Source organism: Odocoileus virginianus, chromosome 27 (assembly GCF_023699985.2).
Source record: "Odocoileus virginianus isolate 20LAN1187 ecotype Illinois chromosome 27, Ovbor_1.2, whole genome shotgun sequence".
In the NCBI taxonomy this organism is placed as follows: Eukaryota; Metazoa; Chordata; class Mammalia; order Artiodactyla; family Cervidae; genus Odocoileus; species Odocoileus virginianus.
In genome coordinates, this window is record NC_069700.1 from 38381709 (window position 1) to 38403667 (window position 21959).

General features: G+C 40.7%; 1 protein-coding gene across 4 annotated transcripts in view; it reads right to left on the reverse strand.

The window, feature by feature from the left end:
* Positions 1 to 21959, reverse strand: part of HMGCLL1 (3-hydroxy-3-methylglutaryl-CoA lyase like 1) — a 183032-nt gene that overhangs the window by 110891 nt on the left and 50182 nt on the right. For all 4 annotated transcript variants that reach the window (XM_020878263.2, XM_020878262.2, XM_070456698.1 and 1 more), the window contains exons 2-3: positions 9395 to 9475; positions 9063 to 9170 (exon numbers count right to left, since the gene is read on the reverse strand). In XM_020878263.2, the coding sequence (XP_020733922.1) occupies positions 9063 to 9170; positions 9395 to 9475 (189 nt within the window). The remainder of the gene's footprint in view (positions 1 to 9062; positions 9171 to 9394; positions 9476 to 21959) is intronic.

Consider the following 21959-nt stretch of genomic DNA (forward strand, 5'->3'; position numbering starts at 1 on the left):
CCACTGTAAATGTGAAGCTGTCCAAGACATTTATAAAACGAACAGCATTCTTCAAAAGAATGTCTTATATATTGACTATGAACAAACAGCCAAAATCCACAGACATTACAAAATATTCTATTTTTCTAAAAATATAATTCCAATTAGTCTTCAATTTGATAAACAGGATATTCAAGATAAATGAATCTGGATAAAATTTTTAAGCACATAAAAGTAAATGCTTTATATTTACTCTAGGTGAAAAACTACACATTTATATTCCTTTTACTTTATTAAATGTGGAAGAAGTGAAATGTTAACATAGGTATGTCTCACTAATGTGTGAGTTTGAAATATAAAACTTACCTACTGCTTAATATGATTTTTGGAATGTAATGCTACTTTTAGCATTCAGATTTATCTAATTTCCTATGTTCACTACATATTATTCCTGTAGAACCTTCCAGCAATTTAACCAGGCAATATTAGACTGGTGTGCATGCCATGTGTGCATATCTAAAAATTAGGAAAAATGCTTTATTTTTATTTTTAAAATATAACTGGAATTATAATTCTTTATAAACATATCATCAAAATATGTCTTTTAAAACCATAATCAATTTAAAAATAATTAGTATATGTTTCATTTTCAGTGTTCAATGTACAAGGATCATGAATTCTTAAAAACAAGTGCTGCTGCTTGGCAGCCTTAAAACTGATGATTGAAACAGTCCACATTTAATCTTAAGACTTTAAACCTGGTTTTCACTAATGGCTGTGACTCATCCCACGAGACAGGTAACCATAACGCACAGGAAATGCTTGAGTTCCTTGGAGCTTGGTCCACAGGACAGACTGCTTCTCTTAAACTGGATGTAAGTGGCTTAGTCAGGAGTCATACCAATGGAGTTAGTTTACACTAAAACAAGATTGACAAACTAATAAAAAATAATGAAGAAACTACCATTAAAAAGGTAGAATTCAGTCTTTCTGTGCCAAACTGTATCTCTATTCAGCTTTTATGTAATTTTATTATATGCTAGACCTTTCAAGCTGTTGATGCATACTGTTAATTCTATGAGGCCCAATTTTAAAATAATGTTAATCACATACAAAAATAGAATTTTCATATGGTAAAAATGCCTTTGAAAGTTTCTTTCTTTCATGGATTAACTTAGAGAAAATTTGACAGACTCAAATAAAAAGTGAGATAAAGTATTTGAACATTTTGGGTCCTTTTTTATAAATCTAAGAACAAAAAAAAGACAAATTGTTAGTCAAAATGTAATTGATAAGATTAAGTCATTAGAAAAGCAGTGTATGTTGAGCATAGTAAATCTTTGAGCAGAATCATAGCTTTTGTCCTTATGGAGAAAAAGTAAAAAAAATATTGAATTGTACCTTCACTGTGAAAAAAAAAAAAGAAAATCTAACTAGTAGAATTCCAACGCTATTGTTTCTCATTGTAAGCTTTGCTTTTTGCTTTGCACACAGAAGTGAAATTACGTCTTAGGTAGAGAATAAGCTACTGTTGAATGCCAAGTAATAGGTACAAGACTAACAATAAAAATTTTTCCGTATTTTTTATTTTTTCCTGAGAGAGACAAAAGTGTTTTAAAAAATCTGTGACTATGCTTTAGGCAACCTGCATACCCTCTGTGATAACAGTGGCAAATGAGGTAACTGTAGGATGAAACAACTTTAAAATACTGCATTTCAGGTTAATCACTCCAGTACCAATCACTCCAGTACCATGTGAGGCAGCACAGTTGTCTATTGGGAGTGAGCAGAGCCAGGTTAATACTAGCAGCCCTGCAAATGCTAAAATCCTTCGGAATCTGGGGGTTTCAGAATGCCTGCCTAGCCTGCTTTTCTCTCAACTCTGTTTTTTCATTATTCATTAGGAAAAGCTCATAAGTAACTAGATTAATTATTAGATCATTTTTAAAGACACAAGTGTCACAGCTTAGCAAAATGCTCCAATGATATCCCCCTACACATGTGTTCCTCCGCAACACCCCACCCCAGTCAAGAGGTGGCATGGATCCCTCCCTTTGAAACCGAGAGCCTTTGTAGCTACATCAGCTCAGACAGTATGGAAAAGTGATGCTAGAAAATTTATAAGGCTTGGCTATACAGGGCATACCATTTGTGCTTGCCTCTTGGAACCTCTACAACTCTAAATCACCATGTGATAGATGCAAGGCTGCCACGCTGGGAGGAAATCCAAACTAGCCCATGTGGGTGAAAGGGCTCCCGTGACCCCAGGAAATGGGAACTGCGGTCTTATAAATTTCATCCTCTCTGGGCCACAGGCAGAGGTCAGCTCCTCTGGGAAACATGGATGAGACTCACAGAAGATGAAATTACCCTGCCAGGACACTGTGCCTTATAAACAGAGGACTTTGGAAGCTCTCTCCAAAAGCTCTTCACACAAGCCCTGCCACTTCCCCTCTCGCCCTGGAGCTCTCTCTCTCTCTCTCTCTCTCCCTCTCTCTCATACACACACACACACACACACACACACACACACACACAGGCAGACACAACTTCTCTGCTCAATTACCCGCTTCCCTGCCTCTTCCCCGCACAACCATCTCCCTCAGAAAAAGCAGAGCAAGGAAAAGCCGCCAGGGGGCGCTCAGGAGCAGAAGTTACAACCATCCACTTCTCATCCAAGTGTATCTAAATCTTAAACTTCAGCCCAGTAACTGCGTTTTCATTCCTAACAAAGAATTAATTGTCTCACACACTAAAAGGAGGACAGGGAAAAGTTTACACATTCCTTCTTGCTTACACTGTGTTTGGGCCCTGTTTTTAAGTGTTAGACTGATTTGTAAATAATTGCTACAGCCTTTTATGTGTATTTCTTTCTACTTTTATAGAGAAAAGCTATTTCTGCTCCTTACTGACCCACCTATTCCAACAGTTAAAAATTAATTAAACAGGGAACAAATATTTATAACTGAGACTTTGCATGTGACAGATATAAACATACCGTGTCTTGTACCTTTCAGGCATTCTTATTTTTAAATAAATGGTATTCACTCATGTGAATGAATATGTTTAAAATCAAATGGCTACATTAAAGATAATGGAAAACTCAAGTTCACTTTCAAAAATTATTGCATTTATAATGATTTAAATAGCTCATTACTGAGAGTTCCATTCCAAAGTTTCAGTAAACCCATAGAGTTTTATAAACACATTTTTTTTCCTACTGTTACCGCTGTTCACTCTATTGAAGTAAGGAGCTATGTGGACTCATTTCAAATGTCCTTAGATTATATGTCACTCTAAGGAAACCCTTTTTCCAGATAAGTTGTAAAGAACATGTATTTTTTAATGGCAGGTATTTTATCATCTCTGGCCATTTAGATTATAGGTGTGGGATCCTGTTTTATATGGCAGCCTGCTACCGTGGAACTTTTCTTTCAGCTGCTTTAGTTAGAAAAGCTGCTGCCAAACAAAACAGTAAGAGGGAAGCTGTAAAAACGCTTTAAAATGCTAAAAAAAGAAATAAGTGAGCAAGCAGCAATCTAAACATAAACCAGAGGACTCTTCCCATGACCCACGTTTAAGGGAAAGAAATAGAAGATGCAGAGAATTAACAGTATAGCAGTTTCAAGCCACATTCAAGATCTTTAGAAGAATTAGAAATTATTCAGACAATTACAAGTAAGCTGGTACACAAAAATCATCCTGACACAAATCTCAGACATTCTTTTGAGTGAGACAGGCCTGGTGTCATGATATTTTCTCAAAAAAAATGAGAAGTTATAGAACCTGGGGGGGGGGGAAATATATATATATATATATATATATATATATATATATAGGTAGATATATAACTGAATCCCTATGCTATACACCTGAAACCAACACAACACTGTAAATCAACTATACATCAATAAAAATAAATTGCTTTCAAAAACTGGGAGGCTATAATACTTCAAATTATCATTATAGGTTATTTCTCTTGATTTAAGGCCTTTTATATTAACATCTGAACAATGAAATCTACAGAGTTACATGATAAAATAACCTCCAGCAACAAGAACAGAAATGTCAATGCAGGAGACATAAGAGACATGGGTTCGATTCCTGGGTCAGGAAGATTCCCTGGAGGAAGGCACAGCAACCCACTCCAGTGTTCTTGCCTGAAGAATCCCATGGACAGAGGAGCCTGGCGGGCTAAGGTCCATGGGATCACAAAGAGTTGGACACGACTGAAGCAACTCAGCGTGCACACACACACACACACACACACACACCACCAACAACAATAATAGAAAAGTCTACATCACGCAAACTTAGTAAAATCTAGAATCCAAACATGACTATGGGAAATTAAATTGCCAAAATGGTATGGTCTCTGTCCTGCCCTTTGAAAAACTCATGATGTGTAGTAATAAGTAACCAGTATAACTCTGAAAGTTCAATCTGATATTATCTTTGATCCAGGCACACTGTTCTTTTACAAATAGATCAGTGATTTACTTAATAAAAACACTCCTTTTTTTGGTTTTGTCTTCTTTTTTGTTTCGGTTTGGAATGTATGTAACCAGATGAGTATTAAAAGTAAAACATATAGCATATTTTTTTAATATTTGAAGGATGAGTATCTTTACTTTTTCAGAGTGGGGTCCAATCCAATATTTAAACTAAACACATTACTTCAATATTTAAGAAAAAGGCTGTTTATCCCAGAGAAAGCAACTGACTTATAAGGAGCCCCAGATAAGTCAGTCAATCGTCTGTCAGTCGACATTCGCTCGGATAACACTGGGGAGCATAGTGGGAGCCAGGTGCCCTGGGCTCCGGCCGCCACAGGCAGGGACCCACTCACGGGCTTTATAAACCCGCCTGCCCTGAAGGCATCACCGCTGGGACTGCCAGGGTTCACAGAGGTTCAGTCACTTACTGCAGCTCCAGGCAGTGCAGACTGGACACAGCGCAGAGGAGCCCCTGCCTCCTCACAGCTGTCCTCACAGGCCGTGTGGGGAGTTGTGTCCTTCAACCGGTAATACTTTGAGCCAATGCTGAGTTCATTACCTCTCAACAGGTTAAGTCCTGAGTCCACCTCAGAACCAAGCCCAGCATGAATCATACTATCTTATGGTCCTATCACAGGCCTCTACTTCCTGTGAGGCCAGAAGGCATTTTCCACTACTGCTCACAGAGGGATGGCCCTCCCTCTGTTTCGCTCCTTTGTTCTTGTAAGGAGAAGAGTGGCCTCCATGCAAGGGACTCTCACCTGCTTCTTCTCAGTGGCCCTGGGTGTGTCCCAGATTAGGCTCAAGAATAACCCACCAAGCAATTTCCAGTATAGCGGAATAAGATAATTTCCACAGTCATCACACATCACCACAGTCAAGAGACAGCTTAACAAAACCATTGGGAAATAACAGTCTCTTGAAGAGATACTGATGTTGTAGTTGGAGGTTATCATATCATGTCAGGCTTCCGACATGCTCAGTTGGTAAAGAATCCATCTGCAATTCAGAAGACCCCAGTTCAATCCCTGGGTTAGGAAAATCCCCTGGAGAAGGGAACCGCTACCCACTCTAGTATTCTGGTCTGGAGAATTCCATGGACTATACCATCCATGGGATTGCAAAGAATCGGACATGACTGAGCAACTTTCACTTTCACTTATCATGTAACTCTGAAGATTTCCTTGTTCTGATGCTAATGAAAAACACAAAATCTGAAACATCATCTTGGTGGGTCATCCTTAATGTTACCTGTCCTTCCTAAACCTTACTCTAAACTTATACCAGCCTGTATAGATTCTCTCCAACAATAATCAAATACATGAAAAGAGCACTAAGTAAAGAGAATACATAGGCAATGTCATGAAGACTTAAAAGATGGTAAAAAGTCTCACATGATAGTAAGTAAAATAATAACAGCTCGCAGTTTGCAAAATGACAATGTCAAGGAAATAAGTCTAATCTTATTAAGCTGTTTGTGTCTTCCTAAGGAAATTATCTGTAGCCTTTGCAACACAAGATCAAATACATGAACAATTTAAGAGTCACTTGTCCATATGAAAGAATAGAGTCATGTGTTACGATGATTTCAGGCTAACAGGTTCATTATTCATTTCATAATATTTATTGAGCACCTACTTACTAGGCACCAAGCAATGGGGGCACAGTGACAGCCAACAGAGACACGGTCAAGATTTCTTTAGCCCTCGTAGTCTGGGAAGCAGATCTTCAGACAGCATTTATAAAATATATATATGATTATAAATAGTGGCACTTGGGATGAAGGAAAGTCAGTTTATTTTAAGGATACATAAAGTAACCTTGATATTTGAATATTGAAGCTGTGAAAACTGATGGATTACTATTAATAATACTGTCCATCCTTTTGTGGTCTCTGTTGTTTCCAACACCTTAAAAAGGACTTAAAAGCTTTTAATGTCTTAAGACTTTTTATACCATCTTGTTATAACTGAAAAGCAATGCAGAAACTGAGATGTACATAAGAAAGCATAAATGAAACATGATTAGATACAGAGGCAGGACATAAGCAGGAACAAGAGGCAGTTTGGTTTGGAGGAAGCTTCTGCAAGAGGAAGTAGGACCTGATAGAGAGACCTTATGGACTATTAATATTAGTCCATAAGGATATGGATAACTAACTCATCCATGGAGCTGAAAAATAGGAGATAGGTATAGGCTACATAAAAGCAGAGACATGACTTTGCCACTAGTCTGTATATAGTATGTATGAGTCTGTATATAGTATGTATGTATATGTAGAGACATTACTATATAAAAGCCGAGACATTACTTTGCCAACAAAGGTCCGTCTGGTCAAGGCTATGATTTTTCCAGTGGTTATATATGGACGTGAGAGTTGGACTATAAAGAAAGCCGAGTGCTGAAGAATTGATGCTTTTGAACAGTGGTGTTGGAGAAGACTCTTGAGAGTCCCTTCGACTGCAAGGAGATCCAACCAGTCCATCATAAAGGAGATCAGTCCTGGGTGTTCATTGGAAGGACTGATGCTGAAGCTGAAACTCCAATACTTTGGCCACCTGATGCGAAGAGCTGACTCACTGGAAAAGACCCTGATGCTGGGAAAGATTGAGGGCAGCAGGAGAAGGGGATGACAGAGGATGAGATGGTTAGATGGCATTACCGACTCAATGGACATGGGTTTGGGTGGACTCTCAGAATTGTTGATTGACAGGGAGGCCTGGTGTGCTGCAGTCCATGGGATCGCAAAGAGTTGGACACGACTGAGCGACTGAACTGAACTGATAGGCTATATTGAGGAGGAAGAATTTTGGGTCAGTAACTGACTAGATATAAAAGACTTTTGAGAATTCAAATCCAAGATTCCCAAAGGAACAATGGGCTATGAGCATAAAGTAGGATCAACAATAAGTATGGTTTTGAACCCACTGAGTTTCAATGTCTAATAGCATGTCCAGCTGAAGCTCGTCAGAAAGGACAGAACTGGAAACACAGACTTGTCATCCTCTCAGAAGTGACTGTTGCTACTGGAATGGTCGGAAAAGAGGAGAGCAGAGGCAGGGGAAATTATTAAAGAATCTCGAGGGAATTTGGTGGTCGGGAAATGTTGTTGGCAAGCCAAAAGGAGCTTTGGGGTGGCAAGTGAAGGAGGATTGACGAGGAAACCAAGGGAACAGGATGAAAAAATAATCAGCGAAAAAATAATAAGTTCTGGGGAGAGATTAGGGGGCCCAAAGAATAAGAACAGGGTTCAAGGAATCCAAGGATTCAGGGAATGAGAACTGGACCGGGAAGGGAGAGGGGTTCACTGTTTGCTAATTACTAATCACATTTCAAACATCAGAGCCAAGTCTCAGAAGTAATGGCTGCTTCCATATGCCAGCCAGCTCTGGATAAGACTATATCCTCTTCCCAAGAAGATTCCAGATGACTCCCTTTTGTCTTTGATGAATTTATGTATTTTCATCAATTATATGAATATATATAAACTAGCAAATATAAACATTAAAAAAGAGTGCATATCTATTATACATTTCTCACTGCTTAAAATGGGATTGTATGGGGAAGGTGTCAGGCCACACTTAACATCACTTTCTTCTAACAGACAAAAATGGTAAATCTGCTGGACATATTCAGATCACTTATAAAAATGGTAGGTTCTGGGAGGTTATATTAGAAGCAATGGGTGGAATGCATAAAGACGGGAGAGACAATGCTTACAAATATCATTTAAGAGATCATCCCAATAATTAATTCATAAGGCTGTGGGTTACTAACTCATCCATGGAGTTTAAAAAAAGAGACAACCATAGGCTACATCAAGGAGGAAGAATTTTGTACCAGTAACTGACTAACTAGATATAAAAGACTTTTGAGAATTCAAATCCAAGATTCCCAAGGGAACAGTGTGCTATAAGCATAAAGCAAGATCAATAATAAGTCTGCTTTTGTAAATGGAAATAAAGGAAAGGCAGGACCCTAAACTTCTATTGAGAGTCTTATCCCCTACTCATTATATAGGACCATACACTCTTGGATGTTTAGGATGAAATTCCAAACAGCTTTTAAACAATTAAGTCCAAATAACTTTTTAGGACTTAATAGGTATATTTAATTAAATATGTTTTTTATTTAATCATATCTAAGTGTATGGACTTCTATTTTATAAGAATACAGAAAACTGGTAATTATATCAAGTTACTATCACAAGGTATATCATGCTGTTCACTAAATCTTTCACTAAAGTGAAAAGTACTAGTCACTCAGTCGTGTCTGACTCTTTGTGACCCCACAAACTGTAGTCCCCTAGGCTCCTCTGTCCATGGAATTCTCCAGACAAGAACACTGAAGTATTTAGCCTTTCCCTTCTCCAGAAGATCTTCCTGATCCAGGGATTGAACTCAGGTCTCCTGCATTGCAAGCAGATCCTTTACTGCCTGAGCCATCAGGTATACGAACCAAAATTTAGTAAGAATATAGCAAACTGGTAATTATATCAGGCTAATATCACAATGCATATCACGCTGGTCACTAAATCTTGGCAATGCTGGATTAAGAATCCAGTTAAGGAATTATGGACTTACATACCTGTGGTATCCACCTGGAAGACACGAAGCTTGTCACTTCTATTACAGACAAGCCAGTCTGGGAAAGCTGATTGATAAATTCAATTTTTATATCTGTAGGAACTATAACCTAAGGAAACAAAAATCACATATTATTTGAGTAGAGTCTAGGGCACATAAATAGAAATTAATTCTTAACTGAAAGCAAATACTATTTAAGATGTATAAATTCAAGTAGTGACTGAGAACAAAGATAATCATCTAATATATGAAATCCACATAAGCCTTTAGACTCTGACTAAATATTTAGATTTAACATTTTAAATAAACTGTGTAAAATAAACATCAAACTACCTTTTCATTCTGCAATCCATCCCTAGGTCCAACTTCTACTATTTTAACATATTCAGGGAATCCAGATAACTGGGCTGATTCCTGAAATGGAAAATACAAGCCAAGAAAAAGAGATAACTGTTATGTCATCAAAGCTGCTTAGATGAAAAGTCAAACAATTCCACTTTGTTAAGATTAAGTTCTCACCCTGGAAAGTTAAGAAAGGTAAGAAATCAATACAATGATATAATGCAAAATACAAGGTTTACCCTATTAACAACATGAAGTCATTTTTTTCTTACAATCCAGTAATAGTGTAATTGGGCATCTCTGGTGACTCAGCAGTACAGAATCTGCCTGGGACGCAGAAGGCGAAGGAGACATGGGTTCAATCCTTGGATCAAGAAGATCCTCTGGAGGAGGGCATGGCAACCCACTCCAGTATTCTTGCCTGGAGAATCCACGGAGAGAGGAGCCTGGCGGGCTACAGTCCATAGGGTTGCAAACAGTGACACAACTGAAGCAACTGAGCATAGCACAATAGTCTAATTATGATTAAAACTCAAAAGATGAACTTCAAAGATAAAACTGTCAAGAAGACTTAGGATCTAAAGATCAAATTTGTTGAGTATTTCTGCTTGTGATGATAAACAGCATCATTTGAGTTCATTAAAAAAATAGATCTTTGTATTAACAGACTTTTGCACTTTCCTTCACTTGCCAAGTGTGAGTTCAGATTTCTTGCCTGTGCTGGTGAAGATGTGTTGTTTATTTCTTGTCTGTGTCACGCAGCATGACCTGCACCTACACACAACTTCCTGAAGGTCAGACTCCCCCACCCCCGCCAGGGTGACCCAATCCTGGATATTCCCGTCTGTCCCTAAACTAAGGATTATGGACACACTATGTTTAGGACACTAGTTTAAAATAGGAAAAATAGAAACAGATTTTCTCAACTTCATATTGCAGTTAAAATTGGAAATAGGCTACATCCTTCCAGACAGAACAAACATGACCTCCTGGTATCTCTAAGCGCAGTTAAGTACCGGTAATCGATCATCAAAGTCTTCAAGCTAACAGAATTGAACCAGATCAGCATAACCTATGCTTCTAAGTTTTCATTTACTTGTTTTTTTTTTTTTTTCGTCTTGTCTTCCATAAGGGATGATTAATCTGGGCTGACCAATTTATATTGTCTCTGTCCTGGTAACAACCACAAGCATACAGTGAAGAAGTGGCTATTTCGGGTGTGGGACTCTGTTTCCATAACATGGAAGAACATGCCCTGCCTGTCCTTGGAGGATCCATAGCTGCTGCTTGATTTTATTAGCATTCTGTGCTAACTAACTAAGCAAAAGAACCCAGATGGTTTCTGTTACAAAGTTTACATACCACCCTCTGCAACGTCCACAAAATCAGGCAGTTCAATAAGCAAAAATTAACCAAAAAGGAAACGGACTCTCATTCCTGCATCTCCTGAGCAGGTTGTGATGCATGCAGTTGGGAGGGTGAGGCCTGAGTGAGGACTTGTGCAGTTTCTCACCCTTAGGCTCGGTTTTGGATGGTGATCATGGAGTCATGTCTCATTCACAGGGTGGCCGTCATTTCATCCAAACAGTACAGGAGAGGGGGGTGTGGAAAGGCAGAGCAAATAAAGAGAAGCTCACTCCTCTCTCTTATTACATCCAGCCCTAAAACTACAAAAAAAAAAAAAAAAAAAATAGGCAATCTTAAACCATGTGGTCTTACTATTGTTGACTGTTTCCTGAAACTCATTTCCAATAGCAATTAGCTTGGAGCATACAGGGATGAAGAATATTTCTTTATTAAACAACAACATTTAACAAAGAATATGAACATGGTACTTTTCAAGGTGACAGCAGTATGCTGAGGATAATTAAAGGGACCTCCCCTTGCATCACTGTTGTAAGTGGCAGAGGTAACAAACAATCTTAAGAAATTAAAGTACAATCCCCCACCAATTATTGTTATTTCTGTCAAAGCAGAATATGTCCTCACTTGATATTATTTTACATTTCTTCTTGAATCTAATACTAGCATTTTGTCTTCTAGGCATGGATATGTATAACCTCTTCCTGAATACCTGAGAAATCAGAAGAAAGTTATAATGTGTTCAGTAAGCTCAAAGAACATTTCCCTTTAAATAGCACGTGTGTGCACGCGTACTAAGTCACCTCAGTCCTGTCGATTCTGTGTGACCCTACGGACTACCTTAAAAATCCACCTCTATTCACTACCATCTCTCTTACCACGTATATCTAATGGGTACCTAATTGGTACATTTATTACTGGTTCTATTTTGGCATATACCCAACACCTAGCACTTAGTTGGGAGAAGGAAACGGCAACCCACTCCAGTGCTCTTGCCTGGAGAAGCCCAGGGACAAAGGATCCTGGTGGGCTGCTGTCCATGGGGTCACACAGAGTCAGACATGACTGAAGTGACTTAGCATGCATGCATGCACTGGAGAAGGAAACTGCAACCCACTCCAGCATTCCTGCCTGGAGAAGCCCAGGGACAAAGGATCCTGGTGGGCTGCTGTCCATGGGGTCACACAGTCAGACATGACTGAAGTGACATGACTGAAGTGACTTAGCATGCATGCATGCATTGGAGAAGGAAACTGCAACCCACTCCAGCATTCTTGCCTGGAGAATCCCAGAGACAAAGGATCCTGGTGGGCTGCTGTCTGTGGGGTTGCCCAGAGTCGGACACGACTGAAGTGACTTGGCATGCATGCATGCATTGGAGAAGGAAACTGCAACCCACTCCAGTATTCTTGCCTGGAGAATCCCAGAGACAAAGGATCCTGGTGGGCTGCTGTCTGTGGGGTCGCCCAGAGTCAGACATGACTGAAGTGACTTAGCATGCATGCATGCATTGGAGAAGGAAACTGCAACCCACTCCAGTGCTCTTGCCTGGAGAATCCCAGAGACAAAGGATCCTGGTGGGCTGCTATCCATGGGGTCACACAGAGTCAGACATGACTGAAGTGACTTAGCATGCATGCATGCATTGGAGAAGGAAACTGCAACCCACTCCAGTGCTCTTGCCTGGAGAATCCCAGGGACAAAGGATCCTGGTGGGCTGCTGTCTGTGGGGTCGCCCAGAGTCGGACATGACTGAAGCGACTTAGCATGCATGCATGCATTGGAGAAGGAAACTGCAACCCACTCCAGTATTCCTGCCTGGAGAATCCCAGAGACAAAGGATCCTGGTGGGCTGCTGTCTGTGGGGTCGCCCAGAGTCGGATACGACGGAAGTGACTTGGCAGCAGCAGCAGCAGCAGCAGCTGTATTTCCTGAGTGCTTGTTGATTGCATTAGTGAATCTCTTTTGTCACTGGCTTTATTTAAATTGTCATCCTTTTCCACTCAGTCTATTGCTTCCTAAGTATTCTCCCTAATCTTATTTTCCATGATTAAAATCTTTCAGAATCTACCATTCATTTGGAGAGATATGTCAACCTAAGGTAAAAGATGATGCATGACTAACTCTGACCTTCTACCACAATCTACTTCAAACATCCTGTGATTTTAGCCGGGCCAGAGTCATGTCCTGCTCACTTCCATGACTGTACACATGAGGTTACTTTTCGTTGGAAAGAGCTTCTATCCACAAGGGAAATTTTCCGCCAAACCCATGTCTCTTCTTCACGGGCACAGGACTGGACTTCATTTCTCCCCTAAAAGTCACGTTTGAACAAGTTCAGCTGACAGAACATGAAGGTGAATGCTATGTACCCCTTTTAGGCTTGGCCCATGAAAATACCCCATGTACATGCATCCATGCTCCTTCCCTTCCAGACAGCTTGATGTAGATGAGTATGGAAAACTTGGAATCTGATAAAGACAAAAAAAGAAAAAAGAAAGGAAGCTACACTTGAATCACTACTTGAAAAATAATAAGAAGCAATTGTTTTGTCATAGAAAAATAAACATCAACTGTGTTACAATATTGAGAGGTGTATCTTTTATAGCTACTAATTGTGAGAAAAAGATAAAGGGTCTGAAGTTTTACTTTACTTGCAAGCTAACAAGTTGAGCCTGCCATGGATGCTGGTAGAAGACACAAGAACCCTGGGTCAGAAAAGAAAAAAAGTATTATTACTCCTAACAACCACAGTAGTTAGAGGATCAGGATTTCTATGGTTCTCCAAGCCCAATTTCCAGGAAGAAAAGAGAACCATGTAACGTTTGCACAGGCAATGGGTTCCATTATAGGAAAGGAACTCTAAGCACATGGAGCTTGAAACTTTGGTAATGGGCAGTTATGACCCTTTAGTGACAGAGGTAGACATGTGTTTATGATGCTTGACCATGAGTTTGCCTGCCTTTTGTCCCAGAGAAAGACAGTCCCCCTTGGCTCCAGAAGGATACACTATTTCTATCATTCAAAGCTGCTTGACATACAAAAATCCTTGGAAAGAGAGTTTGGAACAAAGGTATTTGTGCCTCTGCTTGTAAGACAAACAAAAATTCAAGACACCCATGGAGAATTATTTCCCAATAATACCCACTCTTCATTTTTACACCATCTTGTTTTATGGCAAATTGTCACATTAATAAACCATTCTGTTTTGCCCCTTTGATAAATGAACAGGAGCTAGAACCAAATCAGTTCAATTTATCTTATGAAAATATTTAATTAAAGCTAGTCCAGCTGGTGGCTTCCAGGGTGGCACAATGGTAAAGAATCTGCCTGCCAATGCAGGAGACATGAGTTATACCCCTGGGTCAGGAAGATCCCCTGGAGGAGGAAACAGCAACCCACTCCAGTACTCCTGCCTGTAAAATCCCATGGACAGAGAAGCCTGAAGGGTTATAGCCCATGGGGTCACAAGACGGTTAGTTGCACACCACTTAGGAACTAAACAACAACAGCAAAAAACAGCAACAGTCTCAACAGACCTCCAAGGAACAGGAGAAAAACAGCCTACAATACAATACAGAAATAGCCATGCCCACTCCTCCTGAGGGCCCTGCAGCCAACCAGCAGAATGAATCCTATGCCGCACTGGCCTCGGCATCAGAAACCTGGAGTTGTTTACGCTGTACCTTTTTTATGATGGTGGGTATGTTACTATGTTCAGTGCTATTATATATCCAGGCAGCAGTGGTGGCAATCCAGGCAATGGAGGTTTGATCAGCAGTGTGACTCCAGGGTGCCTCATCCGAGTTATGGGCCTCCGATGACCCATCGGCAGCCATAATTTATTGCCATAATTCATAGCGCCTCCCCAAGGTGTCTTTATCTCAGTGCACAGTTTGCCAAATGGCAGACAAATAAGCTAGGCCAATGACCACAACCCACGAGTCCGTAAAAACATGGGAAAGGCCTCCAGTTCCACTGGACGACTAGAGTGATCACAGCCCTTTGCAGTTCTGCAGGGCAGCCTGGGAGGCTTCCCAACCGCAGGAGCCCAGTGGTCATCATCAGGTTTCAGCTCAGCTGAAACATCATCCAACCACGCTAAGAAAAGCACCGTGAAGAGAAGGGTCCCCACTGAGCTGGTAGCTTTGTTCCAGGCGGCGGAATGGACGACAGAGGGCAACGACTACTTTTCGTGAGTAAAGCTCAGGTTGCACTGGGGACAGGCCAGCCACTTTCTCAAATATACCATTTCCATTTGATTAGTGAGGCCTGCTGAAAATGCCTGACCTCGTTAGCCACCACCTCCAGGCTGAATCCCCAAAATGGAAATATGGGCCAGAGAGTCAGAGAAACCTCCCTGAGTCAAGCATCCAGTTAAAAAAAGGACTCCATGGCAGGCTGACAACTGATTTTCCAAAGAGACCTGGAAGGCTGTGTCAGGACAGTAACGGATACACAGCCCCCCCAACGTGCCAGGAGGAGGAGGCTTTCTGACTTTGCCAGAAGCTTCAATTTGCCAAATCACCAGTCACAGAGTCTTGGAGCTCCAGGAGGTCAGAGATTTTGGGGATCCCCCGACGGTGTGTCTGCTTCTCTGCATGTAGCTCTTCCTACTGAGATGGGACCTCTGGCATTTATGGGACAGAAAATCACAGTCACAATATGCTACAGTTTTTACCACACATTCAGATGCGGAAGCAGCAAGGCCTCACCCGCAAGGCTGCCTCACCTCCCCTTTGCCGCTGGGAATACTGCTGAACCCCATCAACTGAATCAGGACACCCACCACCACGGGACTAATAGGATGGTGACTTGGTAAGAGTCCCCAGTCTCCCCACTGGCCCCTAGCACACTCAGATAGATGCTATTCATGCACCAATAATCATCTTTTGCCTAAAACAGCTGAAGGAGGAAGGACAGCAATGATGGGAAGGGTGGTGCAGAAGGAAAGACCAGCACAGCAGCTGTTCACTGACTCAAAACAATGAACTTGCAACATCTCAGATCCACACAAAGCCCTTTACCAGAAAGCAAAATCATCATTTCCGACACCATCTATTTTAACCTTGGTAGCCCCTGGAATTAGTATCCATAGCTGTGCTGATTTCCAACAGAATCATCAGCTTGTTCCCTCTGCCTGACAAGGGCCAGACTTGTACATGCTTCCATTGTTAAGATACCATCTCTTACCAGTTACAGTATAAGGGCTAAGAGAGTTTTGCAAGGTGGCAAGGCTGACTTTATGTTTTTTATTTTTTAATTTTTTTAAAATTTTTATTAGTTGGAGGCTAATTACTTTACAATATTGTAGTGGTTTTTGTCATACATTGACATGAATCAGCCATGGATTTACATGTATTCCCCATCCCAATCCCCCCTCCCACCTCCCTCTCCACCCGATCCCTCTGGGTCTTCCCAGTGCACCAGGCCCGAGCACTTGTCTCATGCTGACTTTAAAATTCATCTATAATTCTTTGGGTCCTTTCTCATTTTCCAGCGGGCTGCTTTTCAGCACCTTATACATAATCTGGGGCAGCAGCAGCCCCGTACTCTTCAGGGACTCAGTCATGGTTCCTTACATAGGAGTCTGCCCCACCCAGGGAACTCTCCCCAGAGTTTCTGTAGAGCAGCTAGGGCTCTCTGCAGACTTTTCACTGCCTTCTCTAGTATCAAGCTGGTAAGGACAGATTACAGGGCAGCTAAGAAGGTCCAACTGTTGCTATTCCTTATTAACAAGAATCATTTACCCTAACCCCTCATCTCCCAACTCAACCAATCAGAGTTCTTATGATTCACCTGGCTTCCTCTCATAATGTTGTCTAAATTTCTTCTTTCGACACTTCCAGTAACTACTGATGGACAGAGAGAAGAGACCCTTCAGCCCACCCAGGACTCATCTTAGTCCTAGTTTTCACAATGGATGGACTTGAGACTGACCAGTAGATACCTAGGGAAGTTCCCCTTCTCTGAGAAGAGCCAGCACAAGTGTGGCATCACTCAATCGTTGAACCTATTAATACTTCCCCGAAACAAGACAGCAGCCATCTTCCCAGGTCCTCATCTTTAACAAGCAACAAAGCAGAGGACCATGTGTTGCTCCACCAACTATGAAACATGTCTGTTACCAATTCCTGTGCGTGTGTATGTGTGTGTGTGCACACACGTGTGCACACACTCAGTCGTGTCCGACTCTTTGCGACCCCGTAGACTGTAGCCTGCCAGGTTCCCCTGTCCTTGGAATTTCCTGGCAAGAATACTGGAGTGGATTGCCACTTCCTACTCCAGAGGATCTTTCTGACCCAGGGATTGAAACTCCATCTCTTGGGTCTCCTGAACTAGCAAGTGGATTCTTTACCACTGACGCCACCTGGGAAGCCCTGATTTCACTCAAATTCTTTTAACCACCTGACTACCCTCATTCTTCCTTTTGCAGAAAGTCATGTCTCTCTCCGCAACAGTTCATCCACAAAACTGTCAAAACCCATGAAAGGCGATGGTATTACTGCACATGCTAGCTAATAAGTAGCCCTGCCAGTCTGGATGCTGGCAGAGGCCATGCAACTCGAGTCAAAAACAAGAGGCTTTACTATTCACCTTGATAGCAGCAGCCACAGCACCAACAGTTTTTTGTACTGGTTCCCTGAGCATTACAGGAGCGGTGTTTGGTGAACCAGACCATTTCAACATGTCTGCCCTTTGTTCTGAAAAGACGCACTATTACCCAAGGCCACTTGCTGCACAAACACTTTGCAAAGATATTTTCAAAGGAAGCTAGTAAGACATGCAGAAATGTGAGAAACCCATGAAAAATCATTTCTCAATACTATGATGACCTCAATTACTGTCCTCAATCAAAACACTTAACTCATTATTCAAGATTCAACTCGTTACCTACTCAGGACTTTTGTGACCTCCGTGGAGAATTAAGCACAGTTAACCCTTTAACAACGTGGGAGTTAGAGGGTGCCAGCCCTCCACTCCATGCATTCAAATGCACACAATTCCTTCCCATCTATAGTTCCTCCTACCTGTGCTTCTGTATCTGTGGATTCAACCCACCACATATCCCATCAGGTAGCACTGTAGAATTCACTATTCAAAAATGCCCATGTATAAGTGGACCTGCATAGTTCAGACCTTTGTTCAAGAGTCAACCGCAATTTCATTTCTATGAACCCACTACACTTTGTAGGGGTGTCCTATAAAAGAGATCTGTAATTACTTATTTGCCTGCCTGTTTCCCATTTTTTATTATAATCTTTCAGGATGGACACATAATAAGGGCTTAATTACATTGCTGAATGAATGAACAAACTCACATCTAAAATTTAAAAAAGCAAAGCTGAACTTCCATTTATACAACACTTATTAACCAGCATTATTAGAGTTATTGGATATATGAAGATGAACCAACTGTACAATATCTGCCCATAACAAGATTGCATTTTAAGGGAATAGGGGTCTCTGTGCTACCCTCTGGGAGAGGGGTGGGGGAACATGGCACTATTTGTATACACAGAATATATAAGAGTTGATGAATGACTTATAAATTCCAAGGAATTATGTTCTAGTCTACAGAACTGGGCGCCACTGTCCTTATACAGGTCTATATAATATAAATTTATTTTTATGGAATTAAAAGCCCTGTTACTGAGCTCACTGCATACTGTTTAATGTGGAGTAGTGTATGATACTAGTGAATAACAAAAGATGTATTATCCAGAATAAGGGTTTCAAAATGCCAGGGTTACATGACTGAATGTATGCCCACATCTGGAATTGGATTTCTAAAAGTTCACTTTCATAGGGCAAAAACTGAAGCAATACTATCTTACATTTATGTGTTGCCTTGTTATTCCAAAGCACTTTTCTATCTGCATTTCATCTGTGGAGCTACTCTGCGGGGAAGGCAGACTGAGAGAGAGATTAAATGACTTTCTAAGGTTCTCAACTACGTTTCCTGGCTCCTGTTCTAGTTTTCTTTAGGATGAGATTAAATACATCACCAACTATTGAGCTTTGTTTGAAAAAGTAATAACGAACCATTCTTTCATGAAGAACATAAATGAGCTGCTTTAACTCACATTTTTCAATCTTAAATAAAATTAAATAGAACACATGCTTTCATGGGAATTTCTCCAAAATCTTTAGGGAGCTTGCATGTATAAATATGTTATTACATTTATATGTTTTATATACTATATAACACACATATATTTTTCTACATATACAATCAACCTTCCTGGTGGTGACAGATATGATTCATTATTCACTCCACAAACACCACTTTTTCTTCCCTAGGAAAATGATGCCATCCACAGTGGAAATTTCTAGACAGAATCTTAAACTTTCTAATCATTTCATTTCTTGAGGTGTAATTCTACATGCACATAAAGTATTTGTGCATATGGAGATAACCTATTTCATAGTCCATATTCCCCTGGAGAACTGATACAATGGCCAAATCAAATGCTTCCACTACAGAGATAAAAAGTCTGAATCAAGAAATTGCAAGATTTTCTTTTGAAATGAAACTTAATTTTTTAGACAGCATTAGATGTCCACTTTTCCAAAAGAATCTCATTTTGCCATCTCATCTGAAACATGCATACAATGCATTTTGCAGCAACATACAAGTATTCACATTCTGCTGTTTGCTGTTTCTTAGATGTTAATGTCTCTTTTAACCAAACATAGTTGGAAACACATAAAGCATCATCACTGATGGAGGAGATATTCACAGGAACCTTGATTCTCTGGAGCAATATAAAGATGGTTCTCTCTCTGGCTACCTTTCTGAAATGAAGGGCTGAATCAACAAAACTGATATCTGAAAACTGTCTTTCAGAGTATCTATGCCCCAAGGTCAATTCAAAGGCAATCACTGACAATTTAAGAAGAATTTATTTGTAGCCAAGTGAAAGTGTGGAAAATTCTTAATGAGATGGGAATACCAGACTATCTGACGTGCCTCCTGAGAAATCTGTATGCAAGTCAAGAAGAAACAGTTAGAAGTGGACATGGAACAACAGACTGGTTCCGAATAGGGAAAGGACTACATCAAGGCTGTATATGGTCACCCTGCTTATTTAACTTATATGCACAGTATATCATGCAAAATGCCAGGCTGAATGAAGCACAAGCTGGAATCAAGACTGACAGGAGAAATATCAATAACCTCAGATATGCAGATGACACCACCCTTATGGCAGAAAGTGAAGAGGAACTAAAAAGCCTCCTGATGAAAGTGAAAGAGGAGAGTGAAAAAGTTGGCTTAAAGCTCAACATGCATAAAACTAAGATCATGGCATCTGGTCCCATCACTTCATGGCAAATAGATGGGGAAACAGTAGAAACAGTGTCAGACTTTATTTTTTGGGCTCCAAATCACTGCAGATGGTGATTGCAGCCATGAAATTAAAAGACACTTGCTCCTTGGAAGGAAAGTTATGACCAACCTAAATAGCATATTAAAAAGCAGAAACATTACTTTGCCAACAAAGGTCCATCTGATCAAGGCTATGGTTTTTCCAGTGGTCATGTATGGATGTGAGAGTTGGACTGTGAAGAAAACTGAGCGCTGAAAAATTGATGCTTTTGAACTGTGATGTTGGAGAAGACTCTTGAGAGTCCCTTGGACTGCAAGGAGATCCAACCAGTCCATCCTAAAGCAGATCAGTCCTGGGTGTTCATTGGAAGGACTGATGCTGAAGCTGAAACTCCAATACTTTGGCCACCTGATGCGAAGAGTTGACTCATTGGAAAAGACCCTGATTCTGGGAAGGATTGGGGGCAGGAGGAGAAGGGGATGACAGAAGATGAGCTGGTTGGATGGCATCACCGACTCGATGGACATGAGTTTGAGTAAACTCCGGGAGTTGGTGATGGACAGGGAGGCCTGGCATGCTGCGGTTCATGGGGTCACAAAGAGTTGGACATGACTGAGCAACTGAACTGAACTGAACTGAACCACCCTTATGGCAGAAAGTGAAGAATCAAAAAGGCTCTTGATGAAAGTGAAAGAGGAGAGTGAAAAAGCTGGCTTAAAAACTCAACATTCAGAAAATTAAAATCATGGCATCCAGTCCCATCACTTCATAGGAAATAGATGGGGAAATAATGGAAACAGTGAGAGACTTTAGTTTTTAGGGCTCCAAATCACTGCACATGGTGACGGCAGCCGTGAAATTAAAAGACACTTTCTCCTTGGAAGATAAGCTATGACCAACCTAGACAGCATATAAAAGCAGAGACATTACTTTGCCAACAAAAGTCCATGTAGCCAAAGCTATGGTTTTTCCAGTAATCATGTATGAATGTGAGAGTTGGACTATAAAGAAAGCTGAGTGCCAAAGAATCAATGTTTTTTTTTTTTCTTTTTTGTTTAGTTTCATTATTTTTTTGTATTTTTTAAAAAAGGAATTAATTTCTTTATTTTACTTTACAACATTGTATTGGTTTTGTCATACATTGACTTGAAGAGATCGGGCGCGTTCAGGGTGGCATGGATGTAGACCATACATTGACTTGAATCCACCATGGGTGTACATGTGTTCCCATTTCGATCCCCCCTCCCACCTCCCTCCCCATCCCATCCCTCAGGGTCACCCCAGTGCACCAGCCCCGAGCACCCTGATTCATGCATCCAACCTGGGCTGGTGACTCATTTCACATATAATATACATGTTTCAATGCCATTCTCCCATATCATCCCACCCTCGCCCTCTCCCACAGAGTCCTAAAGACTGTTCAATACATCTGTGTCTCTCTTGCTGTCTTGCATACAGGGTTATCATTACCATCTTTGTAAATTCCATATATATGCACTAGTATACTGTATTGGTGTTTTTCTTTCTGGCTTACTTCACTCTGTATTATAGACTCCAGTTTCATCCACCTCATTAGAACTGATTTGAATGCATTCTCTTTACTTGCTGAGTAATATTCCATTATGTATATGTACCACAGCTTTCTTATCCATTCATCTGCTGATAGACATCTAGGTTGCTTCCATGTCCTGGCTATTATAAACAGTGCTGTGATGAACATTGGGGTGCACGTGTCTCTCAATTCTGGTTTCCTCAGCGTGTATGCCCAGCAGCAGGATTGCTGGGTCATATGGCAGCTCTATTTCCAGTTTTGTAAGGAATCTCCACACTGTTCTCCATAGTGGCTGTACTAGTTTGCATTC